Below are 27,927 nucleotides of genomic sequence, written 5' to 3'. Positions count from 1 at the left end.
TTGGTGGAAACATGTCTCTTTTAATACTTTTGGAATACAAGAGATAAAGCAATACCTAAAAACAATCTGAGATCAGGGATCCATCTTGCACCAGCTTTCCAGAGCTGAGGACCATCCTGGCACCCTTCAGAGGCAGTTGGGTGCTTCATGGGAACCAGTGCTGCTCCCCGGCGCTCACCCCACAGCTTTCTGCTTCATTAACCCCTTCTTTGCTCCCTGATGGATCTTCGCATCCAGCTTCCCTGTAAAGAGGGGATTAAAGAAAAAAAACCCACAACAAACCCTCATCACTCTTTATTTTTAAATGCTATTTGCAATGCAAATGAGCTGGAGGCAGCAAGGTCTCCTAGTTAGTGTGTTCCTGTCACATCCAATTATCCTGCTTGAGGAGCCAGGCGTTTCCAGCCGCCACGGCCTCCCCTCCGCAGGCGCGACACCGGGGAGCCAGGGGCAAGCGTGTCCGATGCGGCCAAGAGACACCGGAGAGGGGGAAACTCAGCGAGGAGGAGAGTAAATTAACATCCAGCACTCGCCTGCCACTACCAGGGGGGAAACCGATCCCTGCGCCTGCCCGCAGGATGCACGTCGACACGTTCCGAGGGAACAACGTGTCGGGGACACGTTTCTCCAGGGTGCGAGGAGAAGCCAGGACTGGGGACAACAAACCCTCAGCTTGGGATGATGGTGCAATGGGCACCCAGTGTGATGGGGACACCTGCTCCACGTGGCCAAGTGCCAGGCTGGTGGTCTCCAAGGCCACCTGCTGCCTTTGCCACCAGGGAAAACCTCAGCCAGCAGCTCCAGTGGGACCTGGAGAAAACACTGCCTCCCCTTGTCCTTCACAGCCCTTGGTGGCTTCACTGCCAGCTCCGCTTTCCCACCTGGGACAGGAGCAGGACACCAGAACATGGGATTTTGGGAAACTCCTGCTGAAGAAGACAGAAGCCAGGCATGGTGATGTGCTGCCTCAGAGGAGCGTCCCTGTCCTCTTCTTCCTGCCCGTAAAAACGCAAGGATGCTCCAGCTCTCCCAGCTCCCAGAGAGACTCTGCCAGCAGCCAGCTCCTGTATGCCACATCTCTCCAGGACTTGCCTTCCTGCTGCTCCCCTGCATCTTCCCATCCTCTAAATGCCAGCATCGTTCTGTCTCCATAGCTGGGAACAGAGACAGGGCAAGATACACCAGGTTCCAAAGTTCTACTTTGGCCACTGCGCTGGAATCTGCTGGTAAATGCCCGTGTGCCATAAGAAGCAGGTGCTTCTCCAGAGAAAATGGCTCCTAACCAGCCAGTGACCATCACCTTCTGAAACCAAAACTTCTCTGCTAGCTCAACAAAGAGGGTTTGCAGGTCACTGCTAGCTCAACAAAGAGGGTTTGCAGGTCACCATGCCACAGATCCACAAACTGAAACACGGCTTGGAAGACAGTCTGGGAAATCCTCCATCCCCTCGGCCACCTCAGAGAAGACTCCCCCCACCGCCTAAGGATGGGGAAGAAGCCCCCTCCTTGTAATGGCTATTTCCAGTCATTGGCACCCAAGGAGGCTGAGCCAGCCCACCCAGAAGCAGTATGTGAGACCACCCTGTCCCCATGCCAGGGGTGGTTTTGGCAGGAGAAAGGGAGCAAGTTCACGCTCTCTCCATGCTCTGGTCCCCCACCACTGCTACTGTCACCAGGGCTGTTACATTTCAAGTGCCTGCCTGCTTCTCCTGGACCCCAAAAACACTGCGAGGCTCCTCTGCTCTTCCAGCTGGCAAACAGCACACAGCACACAGGTAACCTTTAAGAAAAGGCTAAAAGTAGGGCAAATCCCCAGGGTCCCTTGCTCTTTCTGATCAATGATTCAAGGCCTCTCATCTCACACCATGTCCTCTGCTCCTCTGCACTCTTCCAGCCGCTGGCTGTTGGAGGCCGGGTTTTAAGTGATGCTTCAGGGAAGCTTTGCCTGGATTCAAGGAAATTTCCCAGGAGAAAGGCCACGGAGCTTTGTCCTCACTAAAACTACGTGGGGACGTGTTTGGGGAGAGCTGTGCTCCCAGATGCAACACTGTGCCCATCCCTTCCACACAAACAATGACCCTGGCAGCAAAAATCGAGCCACGTTAGGGTTTTTTTCCCATCCCCAGGCTGCTAGAAACAACTAATTTGCAACAGAGAAGCATCCGGATGTCATTGTGGCGAGGTCCATGCTGTTATCTGGCAAGGAAAACTGCTCTGGCCTGGTTTCCCAACAGGACAAACTGGCATTTTGTCATGGTTTGAGCCAGGTTTCAAGGAGACCAGGGCAGCCAGCAAGGCCAGGTGGGGATGTGAGCCGGCACCTTCCCTCTGCTCTGCTTCCAGCTGGGAGAATTAAGCTTCTCACTGCCTGAGATGCAATGCCAGCTTCTATTAACACAGCGCCTTGCGCCGATGAAAGGTCAAAGGCTTCCCTGCTCCTTCCCTAGGCTGTCACAAATATCACCCAGACGGACCATGTCCCTTCCGGGAGGTGAACGTGCAGCTCCACAGCCCCCCCGCGCTGCTCCCGTGACAGCTCCTATCGGGATGGAGGGCAGGGAAGGCAGGGCCAGCAGCGGGAGTGGGAGCACAGGCAGCCGCCAGCACAGCCGGCTTCCTTCCAGGCTGTTAGACTGATCCTTCTCCAAGCAGGAAAGTGTCACAACACAAAGGAGATGAAGCGACAGATGGGGAGGGGACCGGCAGCACCTGCACCCGGCGAGGCAGACGCGCAGGAGCCGCACAGCAGCTTCGCCCTCTCCCACCCACGGCTGGACAGAGGCAGAGGCGGGAGTGAAGGGGCACGAGTGAGCCTGGCGAGAGCAAAGGAGAGGTTAAAACAAGGGAAAAAAAGGATGCAGTGGCTGCACCAGCACGCAACGGCCACAAGGCTGTTCTCCCACAGCCAAGACGTTTGCATCCTCAATAACTCCTGCCTGCTCACTGGCACTGGGAATAACCCATCCATGGGGAGGACTGTGCCACAAGCAAGATCTGAGCACTTGCAGCTCTCCAAGCGCTGGTCTCCACTGGCTGAATGCACCTCCCAGGTGCTGCTCAAAAAGGCAAGGAAGAAACCAAACGGTTTTGCAGGAAACACCCTAACACCCAACTGTGGGAGAAAGGTGCTTCTTCAGCAGCCTCAAAGCCAACAAAAACAGCCCTCTGCTGTGCTTCACAAAGCCCTTATTAACCAGTCCTGAGAAACCCCAACACTCCTGAGCCCCAGGTACTAGTCCCAAGGATCCATGTGCAAAGGAGGGAGATCACCCAGTTGTCAGTTCTGCTGAATAAACAGCCAAGACTCTTCCTGCTTCTGCTGCTTTTAGCCCGTCAAATTAATTTTTCACATCCCCTGCAAGCGCGTGCGGTGCCTTCCCCGGGCTGTGTGGTGGGGAGGCTGCTAATAAGGACGGAGCTGACTGCGGGCTCCCCAGCTGCCGCATCCCTCCTCCATCCTTTTTATAGCAGCGGGCAGGAATAACTGGCAGCCTGCGGAGGGGCTGGTGGCTCGTAAAAGGGACTAACGACGCTGGCAAGTGGAGCGCGGACAGATGCTGCGGCGCTTCCCCGTGCGCTCTGCCAGGGCATCCCATCCCACCGGCCTGCGGATGGGGAACATCCATCTGGCCCTGCAGCTCTTGCTGTTCAAACCCTCACTGTCCTCAGGAGCAAGAGGGTGATTTGGAACTACAGGACACGGAGGTTGCCAGGATCTGCCTGGGCATCGCTGCACCGACTCCTATCCTGATCCAGGCCGATGCCGGCAGCGGATCGGCCACCGACACGAATGCTCTTTGACTCCCCCAGTGTCTGCAGAGGCAGGAAGAGGCACGCATTTGGAAGGAAGCAACATCTGGGGAAAGGGGAACCGAAGACAAAAAAAATATTACAGATGTATTCGAGCCATTAAACAAACACCTCCAGATCAAAGAGCAGAGGGCAAAGGTTGGGAACTCATCTGGCAACGGCAAGCTGGGGTGGCGAGGGGAGCCGGCTCCGAGGGCCGGGGGGGCATCTGGGGAAACTTTACTACTTACAGATTTTGTGTTTTCCTTTGATGGGAAACTTCAGAACCATCTCCTGGGGATTAGTGCAGATAAAGACAAATGGAGACCCAGACTCCTGGCTCAGGTCCGGATACTGTGAAACACGGAGAGACACAGAGAGCAGAGTCAGAGCAGCTGTGTGGGTACAGAAAGAGCTCAGTGGGCAAGAACAGAGGGATCTTAGCCAAAACATGGGTTATATGGAGGCTGTACCAGCTCAGACTAAACCACTTCAAGAACTTTTAATGAAAAAACCCAAACAACTTCAGGTTTGGGTCTTACTCTGCAAGCCCCTTGCTCAGCCTCTTCCCACCGCACCTCTGCTGGTGCTTGCTGCCTCTTTGGATCCGCTCACCCTGGGTGTTCCCAAAACCCCCTCAGCCCCCTTTAGCACCGACCTATGTTACCCCTGTGGTTTCACACTTGATTTAGGATGATCAGAACCCTGGGGTGTTGACAGGGAGGCGGTCGGGGCCCTGCCATCACCAGCCCACCTGTTCACTGGGACAAGCAAGGGACAGATTTTCAGCCTGATGCATCCAAGACTCAGCTGACCAGAAATGTGGGTCTTCCCACCAATCCCTAACTAGTCATGGACAGCACACCAGCACCTCAACCAGAACAACCTGCCAAACCCAGCCTGAAATGACCACCAGAAGGGTGGCCACCATCAGCTGTCCCAGCTACGGACACATCCCCAAATGTTCCCCACAAAGCTCAATCCCGAACACAAGGATTTGAGATTTGGAGAGCGTGTCCTCTGTCCTGCTGTGGGACACACATCCTTTGACATTCACTTGCATCTAAAGGGTGAGCAACACACCTGCTACACACCCAGGCGATGGCTCAGAGAGGCCAGCTCAGGGCCGGTCAATGGAGGGATTTTACCACATTGAAGACATGGGGGAATTTTATAGAAAGAGAATAAACAGATTATAGAATCACAGAAGCATTTAGGTTGGAAAAAGACCTCTAAAATTTTTTCTCTCATTAACCATGTGGGGAAAAAGGAGAAAAAACCCACTCCATGTGGGAAGCACACCAAGATCCTGGCTGGCTGCAGCTCAGCCTCTCTGGCATTCAGAGGTGAAATGCAAAACAGTCATAAAAAATGTATATCTCAGCTCTCACCTCAGATTGTCCATGAGCTGCAGAGCTGGTGCTGACAGGCGCTGAGGCCAGCGCATGCCACGAGAGTGCTCCAGCCCAGGAAACCCTGCTCAAACAGACTGCGGAAGTGGTTTTCCTTCCATGGGAAAACTGCCTTCTTTTTTTTCCTGCTCCCCTGCCTTCCTCGAGCAGATCCATCAAGGCTGCTGGAGGGGACAGGATGCCAGACCAGATGGAGCTGCGTGTCCTGGCAAATCCCCCATTTGTTACTAACAAATGACTCCTAGGCCGAGTGTTTGAAAAGCTCTCACCAACCTGCCAAGATGAGTTTGGATTTGCCCTGGAACAGCTGGGCACAGCGAGGGAAGCAGGGAGCAACCCGCTCTCCCCACACTGCAGCAGGGTTTGGCAGCACTGCCAGCAGTTCAGGGAGACTTACAGAAGCCCAACGATGGGATTGGATCAATCAGCATTTCCAAGCCCTCTCATTTCACAACAGCATGTAAGAGCTGTGCACTGAGTAAGAGAGATGTACAAGCACTCAGCTGCTCCACGCAGCTCCGTGCCGGGGAGGAGGAGCTGCGCCGATCCGCATCGCGCGCCGATGCCCCACTGCACCGACCCGGGCTTGGACAGGCTTCTTCCTCTCCGTTTTTTTTTTGGCTGAGTCACCTCACTTGACTTGCTTCCACTGCTGCATGCCCATGCCAAGGATTTTCATTTCCCATCTGCAGGGAAGGAGGATCTTGGAAGGTTAGGAAGAGCCAACGTGAATATCCCCGGCCAACACCTGCAGAGTGTGAAATGCTGGCACCGCTTTGTCGCTCTCGGCATCACACGGGTGACTGGTGGCACCTCCATGGCTGGAGGACCTGAGGACAAGCACGGCCTCCAAAGGCCACCCAAACCTGGCTGCAGAGGTGATCCATCCCTGCTCCCCTACACCTGGTTCAGCCCATGGCTTCTTCAGCCAGGTGGGGCAGCCAGGACGGGTGTGTTGCAGAGGTCCTGCTGCTGGAATACAGCTGCTTCCCAAATCCCCTCAGCCACCACCTCCCAGGTGGACCTGGACACCACCATGTCCCCCTCACACCCTCATCCAGGGAACATCTCCCAAACAGGCATCAGCAGTGAAAGCAATAGCCAGGTCGGTTTCTCCACAGACAGCTTTCATCCAAAACCAGGATCAAGCCTCCAGCTCCAACAGTTCCAGCTCAGTCTGATCCCAAGGCCAAGGTGGATGCCACAGCTGTGACTTGGATTCCCGCTGCCACACCACAGCCTTTCATCTTTGCTCCCAGGGTGCCTTTCTGTCTGTGAGCCAAACCCCTTCATGTCCCACATTTTAAAAAGCTTTGGTCCTTCCCTCTGGCATCTCACTCCCAGGAGGTAGGGGAGGAGCCCCTCGTCCAGCCACTACATTTAAGGCTCCCTTCTTCCCCCAGTCCCTTCCATGAGGACATTCCATTCATTCATCCCACAGAATTTAGGAAGCTCCACTCTCAGCGGAGACGATGCCACCAAGACACCAAACAGGTCTGCCTCCGTCACATTTTCCAAAGCTGCCCAAGTTTATGTACCAAAACTTCATTTCTCACTGTTTCTGCTGCGAAAGGTCAGTCAAGTCACTCTACTGTGTCTGCAACGCAGGAAGTGTAGGAGACGGAGAACAAATTTATTCCCAACTACTCCACCCCACAGGCAGCCCATCATCACTTCAGCAAATCTGAGCTTGGAATAAAAGCCCAAACCCCACAGCTGGTGAGGCAGAGTGAGAAGACAGAGCATATCCTGTCATACTGGTCAGGTTGGACGGGGCTTGGAGCAACCTGGTCTAGTGGCAGGTGTGTTTCACCCCATGGCAGGGGGTGAAATGAGATGAACTTAAAGGTCGCTCCCAACCCAAACCAGTCTGGGATTCTGTGATCCCCAGTAAAGACGATCTTCAAGAGCAGTTTTTCAATTAAGAGGTGAATTCAGAGGGAAACCATGCTCCCTCTCTTCCAGAGACCAAGAATCAAACCCAGCCAGGAGTCTGATGGGGGATGTCCCTTCTTGAATTCAACAGCACGCATCGTTCTCATCTTGGAGTGTTCCTAAGACAGGTGCTGGTACTCCAGGCTTTACACTGCCTCTACCTGGAAGCAACTTGGCATTTAGGGGAAGGTGGATACAACAGACACAGTGCAGAGGCCAGATTATCCCTCAAGAAGGAGCAAACCCACCCTCCTCCAATCCTGCAGATGAGCAGGGAAGCTCGAAAGAGAGGGGTTATGCAATGCAACTACAGTGTGAAAAAAATGATTCAGCCTCCTTTCAGACCTTCTGCCATCTTGTAGCCGGCTGGTGACAAGGCAGGTGGGAGGCCAGTGGGCTCTGTGGGCTGCAGGCAGCCGACATGGCTCACCAAGAGCTGCTCCTCCCACTGCTTCGCACCAATACCCCACAGACGCGCTCCACACACGGCCTCCACGCAACCACTGCCCCCCCTGCTCGTCCCACCTCTCCAGCTGGGCTTCAGCTTGCTGCTAACAGGTTTGGAAGATCCCGGCTGTGAGGAGATTAGGTGGGAGGGAAGAGAAAAGCAGAGCTCAAGGCAGCTTAACACCCGCGGGAAGAGCTCGAGGTTAAATGAAGCTGGAAAAGGGAGCTGAGCACTGGGCTCCTCCGAAAACCGGCCACCAGACTCACCCTCACACCAGAGCCAGCGCTTTGAACGTGTATTAAGTGGCTATCAGATGTCCCCAATAGCCACCCAGCTCAATCTGCAAGCAGGGATAATTGCTAATGAATGTTCCCTACACTTTGTTTTCGCCATCCCTCGTCTCCCATCACCAGCTTGTCACCACCAGGAATAGCAGCAGGGCTGCCAGCCTCCCGCTCCACAGCCCACAGCAAAAGAGCAAAGGAGGGGACGAGCCAGCTCAGAGCCAGCAGAGACACGAACCCACCTTCTCTGACATCTGAGAAAAAAAATTCCTGCTATATTCCCCCCCCACACACACCAATCTGTTAAATTTTTTTTTCCCCCAATTTAGGTAAAGCCTGCAGCAGGATGCCAGGGCCATGCAGGCTCACCCAGCATCGCTGGGACCAACGCAGCATTTGGGACCCTTTGCTCATCCTGATTCCATCTCCACAGGAGAAAAAAACATGGAGAAGGACCATCCCAAACCCCTCCACTGCTGCACCCCTCCCCAATAAGCTGCGCTGGCTTGAACCCAACTGCCGTGACCCGAAGGCAGAGGAATGGAAAGAGCAGAAGGAAAACGTCCTGGGGGGAAGCCAAACCGTCACTAACGAGATGAGCTCTGCTCTGGTGCATCCGAGGCAGGAACAAAGGCACCGCGTGCACGGAGCAGCAGCTCTGCGCAGCACAAAGCCCGAGCGCTCCCAGCAGCTTCTTTAGCGACCCTCCAGGAGCATTCTTGCTCTCATTAAGGCCTCGGGACACAAAGGGGTGGGAATAGCCCCAGTTTCACACACAGCAGCCTACGGAGCCCCGAAATGCAGCCTGAGCTCTCTGCTTTCATTGCCTCGGAGCGCACATCCCGGTTAGCTGGAGTGTGGCAGAGAATTGCACGCTGGAACCTGTGGTCCTTCCCCTGGTCACTGCCACCCTCTCCATCTTACAGCTGCCGGGGGCACCAGCAGCGAGGAGATGCTTGCAAGGTTCATAATGGAAAGGGGTGAATCATTTTCCTGGCGTGGCTCCTCAGTGAACAACAGGGAAAACACGGCTCGCTCTGCCAGGCAGCGCCGGGCCAGGACACCCGCTCCAGCCTTCATTTCCCTGCTGCTTTCCAAGAGCTTCAGAATAAAAGAGGCAGCACTGGAAAGCAACGCTGTCTGGAAAAAATAAAAGCAAGCAGAGCCCATGTGTTGGCAACAGAGTTCACCATAAAATGCATTCAAAGGGGAAAAAATCTTCCTGGTGGAGGCAGCATCCCCTCCAAAAGAGCGGGGCTGCTGGAGCCAGCAGTGGCAATAAATCGGCTCCTCCCAGCAGGCAGAAACACACACTGGGCTCTTCCTGGGTGTTGGAGACACCCCTTGGCCACGTGCAAAAAGAGGAGTGGGATGCAAGGGATCCCCTGGGAGCCCAACTTCCTTCACCCCGTTTTCTTGGTGATTTGTGGGACAGGCGGATCCGCTCTTCTTTCATGCCTCATAAGCTCCGCTGCTGTCAGAGCAACGTAACAGGTAATTAACTACTAAACAGCCATTTTCTCGTTCTCTCCGGAGGGAAATTGCTCACCATCCAGCTAGAAAATATTTCTTCAGTGGTTTGCAAGAGCAAAAAGAAGACGGGCAGCTTTTTGGGAGTGACGGGGGTGCTGCGGCCAAACAGGGGCACTTGCAGCAATTCCTGCACCATGAACACATGGATCCAGGAGAAAAGAAGCCATCAAAAATGAGAGACGATGCTTAACTGGATGTGGGTGCCACTGTGCCCAAGCCACGTCTGGCTTGTCACTTTTCCAAGGAGAGGGGTTTAGGAGCATCAGTTCCCTGTCTGTTGTTCTGACAGCAGCAGTCTCCATCATCTCTTTACAAGGACATTCCCTTTGGGGAATTATCCAGCCAATTTTCCCAACACAGCCTTCACCCCGAGTGCTCCAGGGCACATTCACCCGAAGGTGACGCCCAACTGCGAACAGCAGATCCAGGCTTACCACTGCTGTGTCACCTCCTGACTCAGCCCTCCAGTCCTGGAAAGCACTTGCAGAGCACCTCAAAGCTTCGCTCCGAGCTTTGATCCCCCTCATGACACAGTCTTGCATCACACTTCCAACTCTAAGCACGTTCTCAAGTACCATCTTCTAAGGTCATAGGCCAACCAGCCTTTGGCCCATGAGAAATGTAACATTTTCCTAAACAGAAACCCGAAAGCAGATCCAAGTTTCTAGAAATGCCAAATTTTCTAGCTTGAGGCAGAAACATCCAGAACACGCACCCAAGGAACACTACAAGCTGTCCTTGGCCATGGAAGAGCTCGGGGATGCAGCAGAGCTGCTCCACAGAGAGGCTGCGTTAGCAAAGGGATACACAATCCAGATCAACGGAACGCGAAAAGAAGGAAAAAAAGCAGGATCACAAAGAAATCCAAACAAAAGCCGTCAGCCAAACTTTTGTTTGAAAGCCTGTCAGGTCTAGACTGCAACGTGTGAGGAAGGAACAGCTCGAAACCACAGCTGCTAATGGTTATGGATTTGGCAATCAAAATGTCTTTGTTAAAAAAAAGAGAAAAAAAGTTAACTGCCTGACTATTGAGGTTACAAACCGCAGCCTTGATGCATTGTTGCAGTCAACATCCTCCCTGCTGTTCCTGAGCGCTTACAGCTGCTGCTGGCAGCTCGTGTGCTGGCACATGCTCCCTGCACCAGGATGCACAAGGAATTTTGCGAGCCTGCCTTCCTTTCCCCTTCTTCCCACCACAATGCCTGGCAGCCCTCGGCTGCTCTGCCCCTCGCACGCCTGGCTGGTACGCAACCAGATCCAGGCACAGCAGGCTGGGATCGCCGCGGGATCCTTCCCTGGCCGGGCGGATCCATCCGGTGGGTGTTCTCCACCCCCAGCCCGGAGCCCGGCTCTCATCGTGGTGTTCCTACACCACAGGCTGTACTTTGATTTGAAGGGCAGGGGAAGCAATTAAAACACAGTAACTAATAGCAGGACTTTGAAATGTAGATTTAAAATTCAAACTTGCGCTGGTGCACTCGGAGCAGTCTGCCAGGGCTCCAGGAGACCCAGAGGGCCCAGCGGTGCCAGCAACAGCCGCTGCATCCCCCAGCTCTCCCTGAACCGGCGTCGCAGGACCTACAGCCACCAACACCCTCCTAAATCCCAGCCCAGGCCAACACCCGCCCATGGTAAACCCTGGAAGGGCTGGACATGTTTATAGAGCGCCTGACGACCGGTTCAGGAGAAACTGGGTGGACTTGGAAAAATATTTGGGAAGGTACTAGCTGAAAGAGCTGTTTTCATCCCCCCGTGCCAAGGGACAGCAGGGGCAGGGCTAAGCTCAGCTCCAACGCGGCCCCGCCGCCCGCACCATCGGACAGAGCCGGCAAAGAGACGGGAAAAGCGATGGGGAGGAGGAGACAAGGGGAACCAGGGCACCTCGTGGATCTGCGCCTGGCGAGAGACAGTCAGACTTCAAGCAGCTTCACAAAGTTTTTTCATAACCAGAGCTGGGAAGCACAGGGGTAGGACACGCAACCAAGCTGGAGAACCCAAACTTTGGGAACAGGCCCTGCACACCTGTGTCCCTGCCCTGGTTCCCGAGGGCAGCTGCCTCTCCTCGTGCTGACCCTTGCTGCTGCTCCCAAAGGAGGTGTGATGCCAGCAGCTGCTCCCAGGATTGATTCAACCCCTCAAACGGGATGGGATTTCTCACAGGACCAGGAAACGCATCGGAACAACCGGTCTGTTCAGGGTTAGGAAATCAATGACACACCAACAAAAGCTTAAGCAAGCAGAGTCCTTGGGCACTCTACATGTACTGTGGAGGTTGTATTTTGCAGCTGACACATCATTTGGGGTCACCATGGAAAGGGTGGTCACGGCTCAACCTGGACTGGGAGGCAGTGGGGCACCTGACCTGGGGCTCCAGGTCAGTTTAATCTAACCCTCAGTTTCAGGACTAAATAAAACCCAAACACTGAGAAGACAGCAACTATCAGTGACCACATCTGAGAGAGGGAAAAGGCCCTGCCAGCTCGTGAGTAGTTTGCTGAAATGGTAGCAGAGGCGAAGTCCACAGTCATCATTAATTAAGTCATATGCTTCAGCCTTGGCTTCGTTTTCTCCCTTGGGTCTAGGAAACCAGAGGAGAGGGCAAGCAGGCCTCTATCATTCGATTTCTTTGGCATGCTAATGCATTCCTAAATTAATCATCATCAAGTGACAATCTCTCCTTCATCTTAACAGCCTGAGCAGTGGCCTGAGCAAACCTGCTGGCTTATGCAAGGCAGCTGGAGCCTCAGAAGAGCCTCTGATGAAAACCAAAGCACTTCCCATATGGAAAAACTCCCCCATCTCTTACCGTCTCTAATCCAAACCAGCTGCATTCCTGCTCTGCTCCCAGAACCACGAATCAGGGGATTTTGTGGGGTGAGAACCTGAATTAAAGAGATGCATCACCCTGTGAGCCAGCTTAATGCCTGACACCACTGGATCTGGCATCTGGCTACACAGAAAAGACAAATTCAGCTCAGGAGAACGCAGGGACCTGTGAAGTTCAAAGGCCTTTCATGGATTGCAATCATTAACGGCCACGTAGACTGCTGCAGAAGGAAGGATATCTGACCTAGCTAAAAATCCTTCACTGGGAGAGGTGCCTCAGGAATGAGAAGGCAAACATCCCGGTGGTGGAGGTGAGGAAGGTGCCAGGACAGCCACAGCACCACACAAACAGGCATTTGTCTCACTCGGAGCCTGCGCTAGGAAACCTTTCCTTCAGGGACTGGGTCCTCATAAAAAGTCTCTATGCATTTATACTGTTCTTAGAAGTACACATCAATGTCTGTGTTTGTGTTTCTCCCTCTCATTAACTCCTTAGGAGAATATTCCCAGAGGGCTATTGTTCCTTTATTTGGAGATAATCTAAACAGGCACCTTCTGGAGTCTAAATATAGAAAGCCTCTACCCTTCTTCACTCCTGTTTGAGAATCTAAAGTGAGTCCTGTACACTGGGCACCTGAGTCTCATTTTTTTTGTTGTTCTTTTCACCAGGGAGGGAAGAGGAGGCCAAGAGTTTAAACCCAAATTTCCTGAGTGAGAAAGCTGGAGCCTATTTAAATAATAGTTGCAATCTCATGGCACAAAAATAACTTCTACGTGTTCCCCTGTGCAGATTTAGGACACTAAGTGATCACCTAGAAATGAAAAATAAACACTTAACTCCCATCAAACATAATTAGCCAATATTTCAGCCCAGCATAATAGCTCCATCCAGATATTGGCATGAGTGTGTGTCTGCACTCAAAATAAGCCAAACACACCTATCAACCACCAAAACAGCAGCAGGAAACGCTCTTTTTTCAGTTAAATAGTCTCTCAGATCAAAGTCATTAGCAAAATGAACATGGACTTCAGAGCACATGGAAATGGCATCAGTGTAAACACTTCCCTGCTGGCTTTAGTCCTGTGCCAAGCCCTGCCTGCCCCATCCCACAGATCCCAAGTGGGCGCTGCTGAAGTCACTGACACCTCGTGCAGGAAAACAAGGGCAGCTCCTTGCTCTGCCCAAGGTGTCGGTGACGTCAGCCCCGGAGCAGGGAAAAGCCATAGCGAACGCTTGGATCTCCAAGGGGGAAAAAAAGTTTCCAGGTCACCTCTAGCTGAAAAGTGTAACAAAGGGATCATTCTGGTCTTGAGCAGGGCTTTTTGGGCTGCTGCCAGGGAGAGAAGGAAATGAGCCCAGAATGTACTCTGAGGAGAGGCAAGATGTGCAAAGCTCAACTGGAAATCCTGAGATTTCAGAGGGATCTCCAGGCACCCGGCAAGCAGGGCCGAGTTCAGGAAGCAGCTCCTGCTTCGCTTCCCTGCAAACAAAGCAGGTGACACTGGACACCTGGGCTGGACCCTCCTACCTGAACACAACTTCTGCTGCCAGAGCAGCTTCAAGCCAAAGATCACAGCTCTGAGCAGTAAAATGTGGTGTAAATAACCTCTGACTGGAAGAACTGCTTTATTTTCCACGTGGGAAAGAGGCCCAGAGGAGCAGATTTAACTAGTTCATGCAATAGGCAGCACAGCTGGGATAAGGGTACCTGACATGCCACTGATCCTAACCCCAAGGACATCTCTACTCTTCCTCTGCTCCCTGCCACCTCCAGCACTCCAGATCCTGTTCCATCATCACTTCCCACACGTCCTCAGGATCTGAAAACCATCTCAACAACGTCATTTGGGCCTCAGATGCCGCAGGTAGGTCAGAGGAAGGTAGGGCTGCCCCCTCTGAGCGATGATGAAAGGCCAGGCTTACACGTGCAGCAAAAATGTGGATAAAAAACCCCTCCCTGGTCATAATGCAAGAGCTCTGGCAGGGAATGGGCCTGACTCTGCTGGGGCAGCATTGCTTAATTTTGGTTTTTTGAGCACAAGTGTAAAAAAAAATTAAATTAAATGAGGGTAATGATAGAAAAATACCAGCAGGGTGCTGCAACATCTTCATTAGCAACCCGAGAGAGGATGCAAACAGCAGGGAAATTAAATCTGCAGACAGTGCTAAACAGGGAGTGGGTGACAGCAGTGAAAGGGCTGAGAGATAATGGAAGAGTCACAGTGGGGACAGACCACAAAACCATGGAATCACAGATAGGATTGGGTTGCAACAACCTTAAAGCTCATCCCATTCCACCCCCTGCCATGGGCAGGGACACCTTCCACTAGCCCAGGCTGCTCCAAGCAGACTGGCCTTGGGCACTGCCAGGGATGCAGGGGCAGCCACAGCTGCTCTGGGCACCCTGTGCCAGGGCCTCCCCACCCTTACAGAGAAGAATTCCTTCCCAATATCCCATCCAGCCCTGCCCTCTGGCAGTGGGAAGCCATTCCCCCATGTCCTGGCACTCCTTGTCCCCAGTCCCTCTCCAGCTCTCCTGGAGCCTCTTTAGGCCCTGCAAGGGGCTCTGAGGCCTCCTCAGAGCCTTCTCTTCTCCAGGTGAGCACCCCCAGGACGAAGAAAAACAGGTCCAAGACCAGGAAGAGTCTCCCTTGCCTATGGGAACAAATAGTCACAAGAGTCAAACCAAGCTTCTGTGGCTGCCAAAAAACACTGGATCACCACCAAAACACCATGAGCAAGCCAGGAACTATTTCATCCTCGGGAGGTTGGTATAACCTGCAAGCAAGGCTCGCCCTGCACTTGTGAAATGATTTCTTCTGGAACATGCAGGAGCCTCAAACAGGAGGTGGTGAGGAGGAGAGGTGTGAGTCAAAGCACAGCGCCTGGAAAAGCTCCACAGCGGCTCAGTCCCCGAGAGGTCTCTGCTCTGCATCACCTCCCCTCGCCTGCTCACACATTCCTTGAAAATATCCAGTGTTTCTGCACGCCCTAAGTGGTGAAAAAGCATCATGTTTCCTTGCCTCTGTCCCTGAGCTACAGGGAGTCTTTGCACACTGGGAAATGGCTGGATCACAGTGCTGACGCTGCTGATGAACCCGGGCTGAAACACCCACGTGAGCAACAGGAATTTCTTATTCCCAGCGAGATCCAACTCGGATTTCTGAGCTGGTGCTGCACACTTTGTCATCTTGCTGACATTTGCAATTAAACTCAGCTCAGCTTCCTTCAGATGCACTTGCTGCTCCTGAGAACCCACAAAACCAGACATTTCCTCAGAAAGGCTCAGATCTCTGGATTTAAGCTCACAAGCGAGGGAAATTAACGCTGCTTAAAGGAATCCTGGGAAAAACGGACAAAACCACCGTAAAAAGGCAGGAAATTAAGAATTATAAGTAGTTTGCAATACAGAAACAGCAAAAAGCCAGAGAAATGCAACCCAGGAAGTGCCAGAGCATTGAGGAGAAAGGGAAATCTGTCATTAACAGGTTGGATAATGGTGCTCCTGGAATACACTGCTCTGTCTCCAGTGCCTCTGCAGCCAAGCAGTGCCAGCAAACTGGGAGGGATTTCCAGAGAACGTGGCTAATTGTGAGGGTCCTCCATGGGAAGATTAAAGCTAGCTACCTACAGCACAATTCCCAGATCAGAGATGCTGTCACAGCCATTCTACCAGTGCCTGAAGAACACATCCACAAAGGAAGAGGAGGGATTGTGACAGACAGAACAGTGCTTGTAAGAGACCAGGATCTGTTTTTCCACCACTGTTGCAGACAGCAGAAGATGGACAGGAATCTCCACTGAAGCCCAAACTGCAAATCAGTGGATGCTACAAAAGAAAATCCCTACAGTGGCCTCGGTGTCCCTTCCTCTCTCTCTCCCACGGCTTGTTCCCATACAATGCCAAATACTCCTGTAGGTTTCATGGTATTCCAGTCCCAAAGCTCCCTCTGCTGCTCATACTCCAACCTCTCTGCCTTCCTCCTGCGACTAACAGACACAACCTCACCAGAAATACAGTCTCTGTCTTTCCAGGCATCTCTCCCTGCTAAAAACCTCACAGGGTCTGGGAAAGCCAGAGGAGCACTCCTGCTGCCTCTCCAGCTCATCACAGCAAGATCACCCTGGTGGATTCCTTCCCAAAGAATCCATCTATTCCACCTCACAAGATGGTCATGGTTCACTATCAAGCCCTACATGGTTTGGTGATTCCCACCAGACCAAACCTGACATACACAAGGAGCAGTGGAGTGAACAAGGATGAAATAGGATCAGGAGCAGCTGTGCTGTGCTTGGTGCTAAGTGCAGGTTTTTAAGTCCATGAACCACACCCTGAGGAAAGCTCCTGCTCCAGATTTTGGGCATGGAGTCAGTCACAGCATCAGACTCAGGCCTCAGGAGGTCTCCCAACCAAAGCAGGGCCAACACTGAATTCAGGTGAGGCTGCCCACGACTTTGTCTTCTTGGGTCTTGAAAATCTTCCCAGGTGAAGACTGTCCAACCCCTTGGGCAATGCCTGCCCCACTGCTGGGCCATCCTCATGGTAATTTGTGTTCTTAAGCCACACTGAACCCTCCCCTATCAATTTATGACCCTCCCACCGTGTATGTCAGCACGCAGCCCGGCTCTGTCTCCCAATAATCTCCTTGCAGGAAGTGAAGATCTCTCTGTCTCCTGCCTCTCCCCACAGGGCTCCAGCCCCTAACCACCCTTGGAGTCTCCATGGGATTCGCTCCAGTTTATCAACAATTTTATGGTGACCCAAGTATTGCAGATGTGGTTTAACCAATGCAAAGAGGAATAATCACTTCTACTGGCTACGACTCCTCTGGGATTCGTGCCTGCTCCAGGACAGCAGGTTAACAGATACTCTCCACTCTAACTTTTGGATCCAAGGTCATCAGGTTAGTCAAGCATAAGTTTATCCTTAGGAAAATCCACACTGGCTATTCCTAATGTCCTCCTCCTCCTCCACGTGCCCAAAACTGGCTTCCCAGAGTAATCTCTCTACGAGGTTCCCAGAGACCAAGGTGAAGCTGACTGGCCTGAAGTGTCCAGATCATCCTTCCTTCTCTTTCTAACCACAGGTGCAACAGTTACCAAGGGTCCTCTCCTGGTTTCCATAACCTTCCCAAGGCAAGAGTGGCCTCACAAGGCCACTTGCCAATGCTCTCAGCACATCTGGACACACACCATCATCACCCATGGACTTGCATGGGTTGAGATTTCTCAAAAGACTCCTGCTTCTAGCCTTGCTTCTCTACAGCTAGTCCTGTGGCTCTCCTGTCCATCCTCCCTGCTGGGAAAGAGTTTACCTTCTCCCACAGCTCCTCCTCCAGGTCACTCAGTGCCCCAACCAGGGCACAACACTCACCAGCTAGGCCAGTGTGACACCACCAGTGAGGCCACTGTGACCTCCAGCTCCTGGAAGAAGCACCAGGCAGATCCAGCAGCTACAGACCACGATCCCTCTGCAGGGGCCAAGCCCCCTCTCCTATAGCAGGGCAAGTCAGTGCTGCCGGCACCACAGGGCAGGGACAAGGTCCCATGGCACAGCACCACCACTGCTGCAGTTTTCCATGCTGTCCCGAGTTGCCAGGTCCCTTCATGTCCTCTGCCACACAAATCCCTGCATCAACTTGTGTCTTCTCAACACCATCTAAAATTTCCACTCAGTGTCTTCTCCAGAGGTGAGTTCCACCACTTTAAAAACCCGCTGGTAATGCAAGCCTGGAAAGGTTCATTTCTGCACTCACCTGCTCCTGAAATTGCTCTTGTGATAAACAATCAGTCACGTCCACACAGCCCAGGAGGCATCCTGAGGGATAATCACTTGGAAATTCCACATCTGCAGCAAAAGAAACATCTCTTCAGGGAGCCCATATTCCCACACACAGCTGGGATCTTCCAATCCCCAGGTCCCCCCCCTCTCCTCCAGGCACCTCTACTTTCTGAGGCACAAGAACACATACAGCAATTTCAACACTTTTGTGTGCCTTTTCCGGGTCAGGATCTTCCCCATGAAGGACTAAGGCTGGGAAATTTAATTTTATATCTAGCTTTCCCTGCTCAGCAGAGAGGGATTTCTGACACTCTCATTACGTAGCTCAGTGTACCAAAGCATTCCAAGAACCAGGGAGAGGAGTTCACCTTTCCGGAGCAGCATTCTGTAGGTGGCCTCCAGTTCACAGACTTCCTGAGGGGAAGGTCTTTTAGCAGTAGCTGCAATCCATAACCTCCCTCGATGAGAGGTGTACCAGGTCCTGCCCTCCACCCTAAAGAACAGAGGAAAATTTAGGACTAAAATTCCAGCAGAAATCGCCCACATGGACAGATTTTTCACTCAAACATAGTCAATTCCTGCTGCTAAGCTTTGCCCTGATTATCCCAACTCAAGCAACGTGTCAGGACCACAAAGAAAAGCCGAGATAGGCAAAAAATAATGTCACAAATAAAACAGCGCGTGTCTTCAGGGCTTTAGAGGACATCAATCCCCAGCAGGGCCAGCAGAACACATATGCAGGACAATGTCTCACAAAAGTCCCTTACAAGCTCCCAAAGTCACACAGAACAATCAAAGGAGCAATAAGGCACTAGGTCTCTGCATGGAGCAGAGATCCTGGGATTCTGCAGCTGTACCAGAGTGGCTGGAGCATCCCCAGAACACCTGGATGCAGGATCGGGGCACACTAAGATTTACAGCATCTTTAGCTTGGGAAGTGAAAAAGCTCCACTCTCCAAAATAAGAAATGTGGTGAAGGGAAAAAAAGGCTGAAGAAGATTTTTTGTTCACTATTAACAGTAGGAGCTTCTTTTTGCAACCCAATTCCCAGCCCAGAGGGGGAAGGTAGTGGCAAGGGCTGGGTTTCTTTTAAACAAAGCCTGGTGCCACTGTTGCCTTCTTTATCCTGAACAAAAACCCAGAACATATTTCAAGTGATTACCTTATTTGCTTTTCAAATTCCACACAGGAACGCCCCAACTATAGCAGTGAAATCTCAGCCTCTCTCTACATTCACCCACTGTGAAGAAACTTGTCCCTTACAGGTTAGGTACTATCCCAAAAAAAAAAAGAGGTTCTCCAGCTCCTCAAGCCATCATTACACTGGAAGAGGAAGCACAGCTTGCACACCTGGAGCTATCACAGGTATCAGCTGTTGCACAGAGACCCTCTGAGGAACACAACTTCCCACCTTCCCTGTGGAGCAGGAGCTGCCTGGGATACCTTCACCTTTTGATTCCTCTCACAAGCAAGGAAGCCCAAGGCTGGTGCAGGCTGAGGCACCAACCATCATCCGAGATCTCCTGCAGCTCTCGGTCCTGAATCCGCAGCCTGCTCCGCTCCAAGCCAGACTCACTTCCAGCCTCCATGGAATGAATGGTTTTCCTTTGTGGGAGCAAACCAGTTTGGTCCACCCACTTGAGTGTTCAAAAGAAAACAGGGAAAAGGTTAGCACCTCTCCAGGAATAATGTGTATCAAGTGCAAATCCTATTTGAAGTTTTCCTTCATTTATGACCTTTATGCCCTTTCGAAAATGGGAATCTGGCAGAAAAGGCCTCATAAAATAGAGCTGAAAGGGTGACACAGCCTTAGGCTGACTCTCAGAAACTCTTCTGCTTTCCTGAAAAGCAGGTGGGAGGCTAAAACTCCAACAAACCAACCCACCAAGAGCAGGGCATTGGCAAACCTTCTCTATCCCAAAGTGGGATGGTCAGTGAGGGACACAGGGGAGGTAAGAGGGGGTGAAAAACAAGGGGAAGCAGGGGGAATGGCTTCCCACTGGCAGAGGGCAGGGTTAGATTGGATATTAGGAAGAAATTCTTTACTGTGGGAGTTGTGAGATGCTGAAACAGGTTGTCTAGGGAAATCACCCCATCTCTGAAAGTGTTCTTGACCAGGCTGGACAGGGCTTGGAGGAACCTGGTCTAGTTGAAGGGGTCCCTGCCCATGATAGGGGATGGAATGAGATGGTCTTTAAAGTCCCTTTCAGCTCAAACCATCCTGTGATCCTTTGGGGCACTACAGACGTGCTGGAAGTGACAATTCTTCAGCTCAACTCTCCCAAAATTAGTCACTACTCTGGAATAAACCCCTGAAGCCCCACTGACCAAAGGAGCAGGCTGGAGGAGACGGGGATTCACCAAAACCCCAGAGTTTGGTGTCATCTCTGCCCTGGGGCTCCCGGCTGGCTCGCTCAGTGCACCACAGCTCACGGCCTCGATGGTCTCATCCAGTCTGCAAGCACAAATGAGAGGAGTGAACATTCCCTGCTTCCCCTGGAACATCTCCCTTCTCCCCACACACTCTGACCCAAAGCATTTTTTGCCCCATTCCCCCCAACTAAATGATTTCCTTGCTCGGTCTGATTTCCAGTTTGAGCAGTCAACTGCTCGAGTCATTTGAGCTCAAGTCATTTGAGCTCTCTACTGCAGAAACTCAGCTTGGTGTGCATTTGAGCTGAATTGGTTCTGTTGAGACAGGCCTACTGCAACACCGGTTTCCCAGGCAGCTTTAACAGGCATATCAGACCACTCTCCAGAAGGATTTGCACCTCCTTGCTCTCGGGCACGCTGCCAGCCCTCACGCACTTGCTGTGGTACTCAGCCATGTTGTTGTCCTCCTCCAGGATCTGCCTGCCAGCGAAGTCGATGGTGATTTTCTTGGCAAGCCGAGAGGCGTGGCGCAGCTCCCGCAGCTCCTGCTCCCTCTTCTGGAGCGCTTCCCTTTCCTGCTTGGAGAGCCACTGGTTGGAGTCCGTGGCAAAGTAATCCGACTCGTCATCAATGACCTGGGTGCGACGCACGCTGGGAGAACAACCCCCACAGGAGAAGATGAGCACAGTGGGAGCATGGCAGAGCCCCAAACCCACCCTCCAATCTGCTCCTTTCCCATCTCTCTGGAGAGCCGGACTGTCGGGACAAAAAGCAAGGACACCCAAACAGGATCCATTCCAGAGACTCACTCTTGTCCCACCAAATGCCATAGTTCAGGTGTCTGTGGCTGCAGTCTGGGCTTTAGAAGGAATTCCCAATGTTTTGGCTAAAGGCACCTCACCTGCCAGGTCACTTATGCTATTCGTGACACTCTCCCACCTGGTATCCTACCTTGTTCTGTCAAATTCCAATAACTTGTCTTTGTGCTTCACAGCCATCTCCAGGCCTGATTTGAGTCTCGCTTCCTGGCGAGGCAGCAAGCCTTTGCTTATGGCATCCAAATTCCCTGAATTTTCAGCACCTGAGACACAAAACAAACCACAGCTAAGCAGCCAGTGGGTTAAAGCCATTTGGGTGGGCCAGGCTGCAGAAATGCCCCCTAAACCAAATGCCATCCCAGGAGCTAAAAGTACAGCTTCGTAGCAAGATCAACATCTTTCCAGGGAGGTTGAAGCCACAATTTTCCCTCAAGCCCATTTCACAGACTCCTTCCTCCAAAGAGGAGGAATCACTTGAATATCACAGTGACAAAGTCTGGGTAGAGTTTAGGGAGAAGCTCTTGCTCTTTGGTCCTCTTTCACCCTTCCCTAACAATTCGGGCGGTCAAAATTCCTCCCATCGCCAACCACAGGCCTCGGGTCACAGAATCATGGAATGGTTTGGGTTGAAAGGCACCTTAAAGCTCATCCAGTTCCACCCCTTGCCATGGGCAGGGACACCTGCCACTAGCCCAGAGTGCTCCAAGCCCCGTCCAACCTGGCCTGGAACACTTCCAGGGATCCAGGGGCAGCCACAGCTGCTCTGGGCACCCTGTGGCCAGGCCTCACCACCCTCACAAAGAGGGATTTCTTCCCAATATCTAATTAAATTTCTCATCTTTTAGTTTAAAAACATTCCTTCTTGTCCTATCACTATCTGCCCATTTAAATAGTCCCTCTCCCTCCTTTTCATAAGCCCCTCTAGGCACTGGGAGGGGCTCTAAGGTCTGGAGGCTTTTCTTCTTCAGCAACAACCCCTGCTTTTTTAGGAGTCCCCTCCTAAAAGCCAAACCCTCCCCACATGTTGTTACCCCCAGAAAGAGCCTCTTGCCCAGGACAGATTCCAGAGAGACCCAGAGCCTTCTGCTGCTGTTTGTGGTCCCCACAAACAATATTCTATCCTGACACACCACACCAGGTTCCCCAAAACAGCTGTTTCCAGAGATGGAGAAATCTATTCCCAGCATATGCTCTTCCTTCTTACCCCTCCTGGCAAGGGGCCCAAACCCAACCAAACAAACAACAGGGAACAACCAGAAAAACCCACAAAAGGTTTGAACCAGAGCCATGATGGAACAAACCAGTGTATTTCACCATACTGGGAAATGCCTTTGTTTCGGGGAAACAATTGCCTGTATTTCCCTTTGGTCGCTGATCCGTAATTGTTATTCCCAAGACAAACAGCAAACCACATTCCAGCATTTTTACACAGATAACAAAGCAAGAGCTGGCAGGGGCAGGAGGGAAGAGAGATGAAACAAGTAAGAAAAGGCATCCTGAAGTACACCAGCATGTGTATGGGAAGGACAGAACAGCCTGGCTGGTGCTCTCAAGGACTTCCATCCTCATGCTATCTCCACAGCTCTAAGGAAAAGCCCAGACCTGGAGTAAATATTTCCCCCCCACACCTGGAGTAACTACCTCCCAGTTCTTCAGCAAAGTGTATTTTCCAACCAGGAACACCATGACCTTGGCTGTAGTTCAGCTAAACCCAGACAAACATCCCCACAATGCACAGGTCTTCGCTGGGACACCGGGTAGTATTTCCTCTTGCTTTCCTTGGCTCTGTTCCTATTTTTAGCTCCCGAGATAAGTGTGAGACAAGAAGAGCCATTAGGAAATATTAACCACCACCTCTCTAAGCCCAGCAAATCAGACAGCAGCACTTCATCTTCCACAGCACACATTCCAGAGGAGACTTATCCTAATTTTCAAGGACTGCTACAACGATCCGGTTCATGTGATTGATTCTGGAATGCTGAACGAGCAGCCTTGGGGCCTCAGGGAAAGGACAGCACACGCTGCCATTTGACACTCGCCACTGCCACCTCTGCTGAAGCCCGGGAATGCTGCCGAGGGCTTGCAGGAGAATCCAAGGAGGCAGCTTCAATCCATCCCTTCAACGCCTACCACAGACACAGGGCAGCAATGAGGCAAGAGGCGCAGTGAAGCCTGAAGGAAATAATGCACACAAACCATTCAGATTCATTCTGTTCCAGGTATGGAATTGCTACTGACCTGCCATGAGCTTCTTCAGCAGCTTCTGGCTCTTGCTGGAGTCCCGCTGAAGAATGTCCTGCTCTTCTTTAGTGCACACCTGAGGAAAAGAAGGAAATGAAGGCTTGGGAAGGACATCACATGGGAAGGATGTCACAGCTTGACCAGTTTCAGAGCCCTGGACAACAGTTCAGGCTGTTTAAAGTGGCAGTGACAATCCACACCTCCTTTTCTTCCCCACTGACACGGGGAGAACCCTGGAAACTCGTTGTTTACTAAAAGAGAAGTGCAGAGTTTGGTTTCTCCCTGTTCTGTGGGTGGACACGTTGCTGACTGAGCTCAAAGGACAAGAGATGAGCTCAGAACCATCCCAGGCAGAACCACAATCCTTAACTTGGAGGTTTTCTCTCCTTCTTGGCCACTGGCAGTTAAACTGATCATTCAAAATAGCAACCAACCTGCTCTAAAACATTTTGTTCTACCCAACCAGTATTTTCCTCTCTCATGAAGAGGAATTTCCTCTCACCTGCCATCAGTAACTTGCCCTCTTTCTCCAGAAGGTGCCCTTTGAACTGAATCTGGGTGTTAACAGGTATCCCAAAGGATCCACACTGCACAAGAGTTGAAGGAAAGGCAGGACACTGCTCCTGACAGGGCGAGCAGGGCTGTGCCCGGGATGGGGCTGAAGCCTTGCAGAGATTTTGGACACTGGTGTGACCCACAGCAGACTGCCAGAAACCAGACAAGCTCCAAAGCCACGTAAATTACGAGGGAAACCTCCCAAGAGGTTCTTTCCTCCCCTACTTCAGAGCTCTGCAAGAGGAACTTCCACCTCAAGGGCTGCTTCAGCCACCTTCTGCAGGTCCAAGCGGGGCAGTGAGTGCCTGGTTACTCACCAGGGCCCCGCAGAACAGGCAGGGCCCCGAGCCCTCCTGCTCGCAGACGATGCGCCCGCACTCCAGGCAGTTGTTGATGAGCCTGTGCTTCTGGCCCAGGCACTCGCAGGCGTGGCGGCCCGGGATGAGCACGGCCAGCCTGTCCTGCCCCTCCCTCGTGTACAGGCTGACGAACTTGGGCTTCTTCTTGGAGGAAATGCTACTGCTGCCGACTCCACTGCTGCTCTCCTGGGCCTGGGAAGGGAAAAACAAACAAACAAACAAACAAACAAACAAACTGTGCTCCCAGTGCAGCACTGGCAGCAGAGAGCGAGTGCTGACCCCTGGGCAGGCCGGGAGGCTCAGACAAGTGTTCTGCTGCCTCACTGGAATGAAACTTGGACCAGACCCCAGACCAAGCGGAAAGACAAGCTCAGGCCTGCCAGAAAAGCCCCAAGGAATCCAAACAAAGCAAGGACACCAGGATGCACTCAAAGTTTGCCACCCGTGCCAGCTGGAGCTGCTGGGATTTGGGCAGCCAGCGCTGCTGTCCACGCTCCACACCTGCAGGAGAGCCTCACACACCTCCTTAACAGCTCCAAACAGCAGCTCAGCCACTCCCAAGGCTCATTCCCAAGGATTATTTAGACTCCTTGTTTGTAGCTGTGCACCCTGTGCGTGCCTGTCCCCAGACACAGCTGGTGGTGGCACCAGGGCTGCTGCATTCACAGCCATGTCACCTCCCAGCAGCTTCCCCACCTGGCACAGCCACCTCAGCAGAGGTTTCCCACGCAGGAAGGTTCAAGTACTGAGCTGTAAAATAAATTCTGCTCCTCCTTCTATGATCTGGCCTCAGTGATTTCATGATCCACCTCTGAGTTTCAGTCTGGTTTAGTGACAAGCAGATGCAGCATTTCCAGTCCCCCCAGTCTTAGTGCCACTGCCAGATCCAAACACTGCCACCATGAAAGAAACCCAAAACGAGATAAAGGGACTTTGGCAGATCCTTCTCACTTGTTTTTTTAAATTTTAATTAAGTTAGAAGGTAACTACAAGGAAATGGAACATCACTGTCCGTTTTTAACCCTCCAGTTCAAAAATGTGGCATTTTATCCTACAAACACTTTTACAAACACTTTCAGCCTCTGCAGCCTCCCTGCTCCAAAAAGTTCCATTCAAAAACACGGATTCAAGTTCCACTCCTTACTCAGGAACAGCAGCATTTCTCGGGGTTCAGTGTTTCTATGCTCTCATTCCACAGTTTCTTTCTGAAGTATTTCACTTGCCAAGTGATGCTTTAATCAGCATGACTGGGAATGTTTAAATACAGCAGGAAAGGATGCTCTAACCACTCGGTGGCTTCAATTCCCCACCCTCATACCTGACTTAAAGAAATCCCTTTTATTCCTAAGTACAGCCTCGACTTCTTCACCTGCTCTCTCCCTTCAGGCTTTCTGGGGGAAGAAAAATCTATGCTGGCATATTTGCTACCTGATGATTATTTTACTCCCGGTTATAGACACAAACAAACACAACCTTTCACCCCAGCCTGGATATCATAGAAACATGGAAATGGTTAGGTTGGAAAGGCCCTCCAAGGTCACAGAGACCCATCATTAACTCTCTCTCCTTTCCTCTCTCTCTCCCTCCCTCCTTTTCCCTCTTCCTCCTTCCTTCCTCCCTCCCCAAGTGCCCCATCCACAGGTTTTTTGAACACTTCCAGGGATGGTGACTCCACCACTGTCCTAGACAGCCCATTACAGTATTTGACCACCATTTCCAGGAAAATTTTTTTCCCCAATATCCAACCTAAACATCCCCTGGCACAACTTGAGGCCATTTCCTCTCATCCTGTCCCTTGTTTCCTGGGAGCAGAGCCCGACCCCCCCGGCTGTCCCCTCCTGTCAGGGAGTTGTGCAGAGCCACAAGGTCCCCCCTGAGCCTCCTGTTCTCCAGGCTGAGCCCCTTTCCCAGCTGCCTCAGCTGCTCCTGGGGCTCCAGCCCCTTCCCCAGCCCCGTTCCCTTCTCTGGACCTGCCCCAGCACATCGCTGTCTTTCTTGTGAGGGGCCCAAAACTGACCCCAGGATTTGAGGTGTGGCCTCACCAGTGCCCACCAGCACATCTCAGTCTGACACGTCCTGGACACTCATTCCCACTTTCCAGTCACATCTTTACCAGTCTCTGACATCCCCTTTACCCAGGCCCCAGGTTCCAAGCCTTTCCAGTGACCCCCAGCCTCCCTGGTACACCCCCACACTCACTTTGGCCAGGTCCAGAGGGGTTTTCACCTCCTCCCCGTGAACACTGGGCTCGGTGTACGCCGGCGTCTCCTGCTTGTTCCGCCCTTTGCGCTTCCCCTTCTTCCCTTGGTCCCCAGCCCGCAGCACTTCTGGAAGTGTGAGCAAGCACAGAGAGGATGGCTCAGTGCCAGCAAGAGAAAGATGTCCCTGGACTCCACTTGGTGACTGAAAAGGGGCTTTAAACTGTCCCGACAATCAGGAATGGGAGCAGTGTCCAAAGAGGGATGCACGGCATGGTTTTAACCACAATAACCAGGTTGATCGGAGAGCTTTCCACCCTGCACCACTCACCGTCCTTTTTCCGATACACGGGGAAAGGCTCGGAGGGCAGCTGGGCAGATTTCCTCCACCTGGCCAGCAGCTCTTCCACAAACCAGCTCTTCTTCCCTTCAGTGCCCTGAACGAGGTCAACAACGTACTCCCGGATCTCATCCTCGTTTGTGATCGACAAGATGTACCTACGGGGGGCCGGGCGGATAAAAAGGGGTGAGGGGCGGATGTCCCGAGGTCTAGTCCAGTGGTCTCATCGCACAGGTGTGTCATTTATCCACAGTGTGTCATTTATCCACAGTATGTCATTTATGTCTCGTTTTCGGATCAGGTTTCTGTGGAGACCGTGGTAAGACCGTGGCAGGGGGTGGAACGGTGTCAGCTTTAAGGTCCCTCCCAACTAAGAGCAACCTGTGATTCTGTGACCCCACATCCCCGCCCCGCCACTTCCCCTCCCCAAATCTTCACCCGAGCGACAACCCCGGGCACAGACTCCCGACAGCTGCTCTGACACACCCCGTTTCCTCCGTGCTGGACCGAGGAGCCCCTGCCAGAGGGCAGAAGGGCCCCGCCCGGCCCCGACCCCGCTCACCTCACCACCTCCTCGCCCACGTCCAGCCCGAAGTCGCCGCGCAGGTGTTGGACGCACCAGGCCAGCAGCGCGCTGGGCGCCGCCATCTTCCGCGGGGGACGGGAAACGGCGCCGCACCGCCCGACACCCTCCGCTTCCCTTCCCTTCCCCCCGGGAACGCGGCCGCGGAGCGACCGTTCCGTAAGGTTGGCTGGCTCACAGAGTCCGGGAATAGTTTGGGAAGGAAGGGGCCGTAAATCCCATCCACTCCAACCCCCGGCACAGGCAGGGACACCTCCCACCAGCCCAGGTTACCCAAGCCCCGTTCAGCCTGGCCTGGAGCACTTCCAGGGATCATCCAGGGGCAGCCACAGCTGCTCTGGGCACCCTGTGCCAGGGCCCCCCCACCCTCACAGGGAATTCCTTCCCAATATCCCGCCTGGGCACAGGGGAGCGGGAGCGGGAACGGGACGGGGGCGGGCCCGCGCTGCA

The 27,927-nt window shown here is 52.6% G+C and overlaps 1 protein-coding gene across 2 annotated transcripts; it reads right to left on the bottom strand.

Moving 5' to 3' along the window:
* Window positions 1-27,846, bottom strand: TRIP4 (thyroid hormone receptor interactor 4). 2 transcript variants are annotated; one of them, XM_048318316.1, is made up of 13 exons: window positions 27,457-27,844; window positions 26,886-27,052; window positions 26,556-26,683; window positions 24,315-24,548; window positions 23,440-23,518; window positions 21,335-21,464; window positions 20,819-21,034; window positions 20,339-20,465; window positions 19,460-19,647; window positions 18,379-18,503; window positions 17,985-18,076; window positions 4,041-4,143; window positions 1-242 (listed from the first exon to the last, which is right to left on the bottom strand). In XM_048318316.1, the coding sequence occupies exons 1-13, from the start codon at window positions 27,540-27,542 to the stop codon at window positions 175-177; spliced, it is 1,743 nt and encodes a 580-aa protein (XP_048174273.1). In that variant the 5' UTR covers window positions 27,543-27,844; the 3' UTR covers window positions 1-174. The 2 variants fall into 2 exon arrangements, with proteins under 2 accessions (XP_048174273.1, XP_048174272.1); XM_048318315.1 differs by lacking the exon at window positions 1-242 and adding an exon at window positions 265-3,856 and having other exon boundaries at window positions 27,457-27,846.
* Window positions 27,847-27,927: the final 81 nt, after the last annotated feature.

The sequence above is a fragment of the Corvus hawaiiensis genome, chromosome 13 (assembly GCF_020740725.1).
Source record: "Corvus hawaiiensis isolate bCorHaw1 chromosome 13, bCorHaw1.pri.cur, whole genome shotgun sequence".
Lineage (NCBI taxonomy): Eukaryota > Metazoa > Chordata > Aves > Passeriformes > Corvidae > Corvus > Corvus hawaiiensis.
The sequence above is the reverse complement of the archived record's forward strand: the minus strand, read 5'-3'. Positions and strand labels throughout refer to the sequence as shown.

What these genes read in the sequence shown, in the direction of transcription:
- TRIP4 (XM_048318315.1), bottom strand. Translation starts at nt 27,542, where the DNA reads ATGGCGGCGCCCAGCGCGCTGCTGGCCTGGTGCGTCCAACACCTGCGC. An exon ending in GCCTGTTCTGCGGGGCCCTG is followed by an intron (nt 23,519 to 24,314) that starts GTGAGTAACCAG and finishes TCTTTTCCTCAG; the next exon opens with GTGTGCACTAAAGAAGAGCA. An exon ending in GCTGAAGAAGCTCATGGCAG is followed by an intron (nt 21,465 to 23,439) that starts GTCAGTAGCAAT and finishes TTTGTGTCTCAG; the next exon opens with GTGCTGAAAATTCAGGGAAT.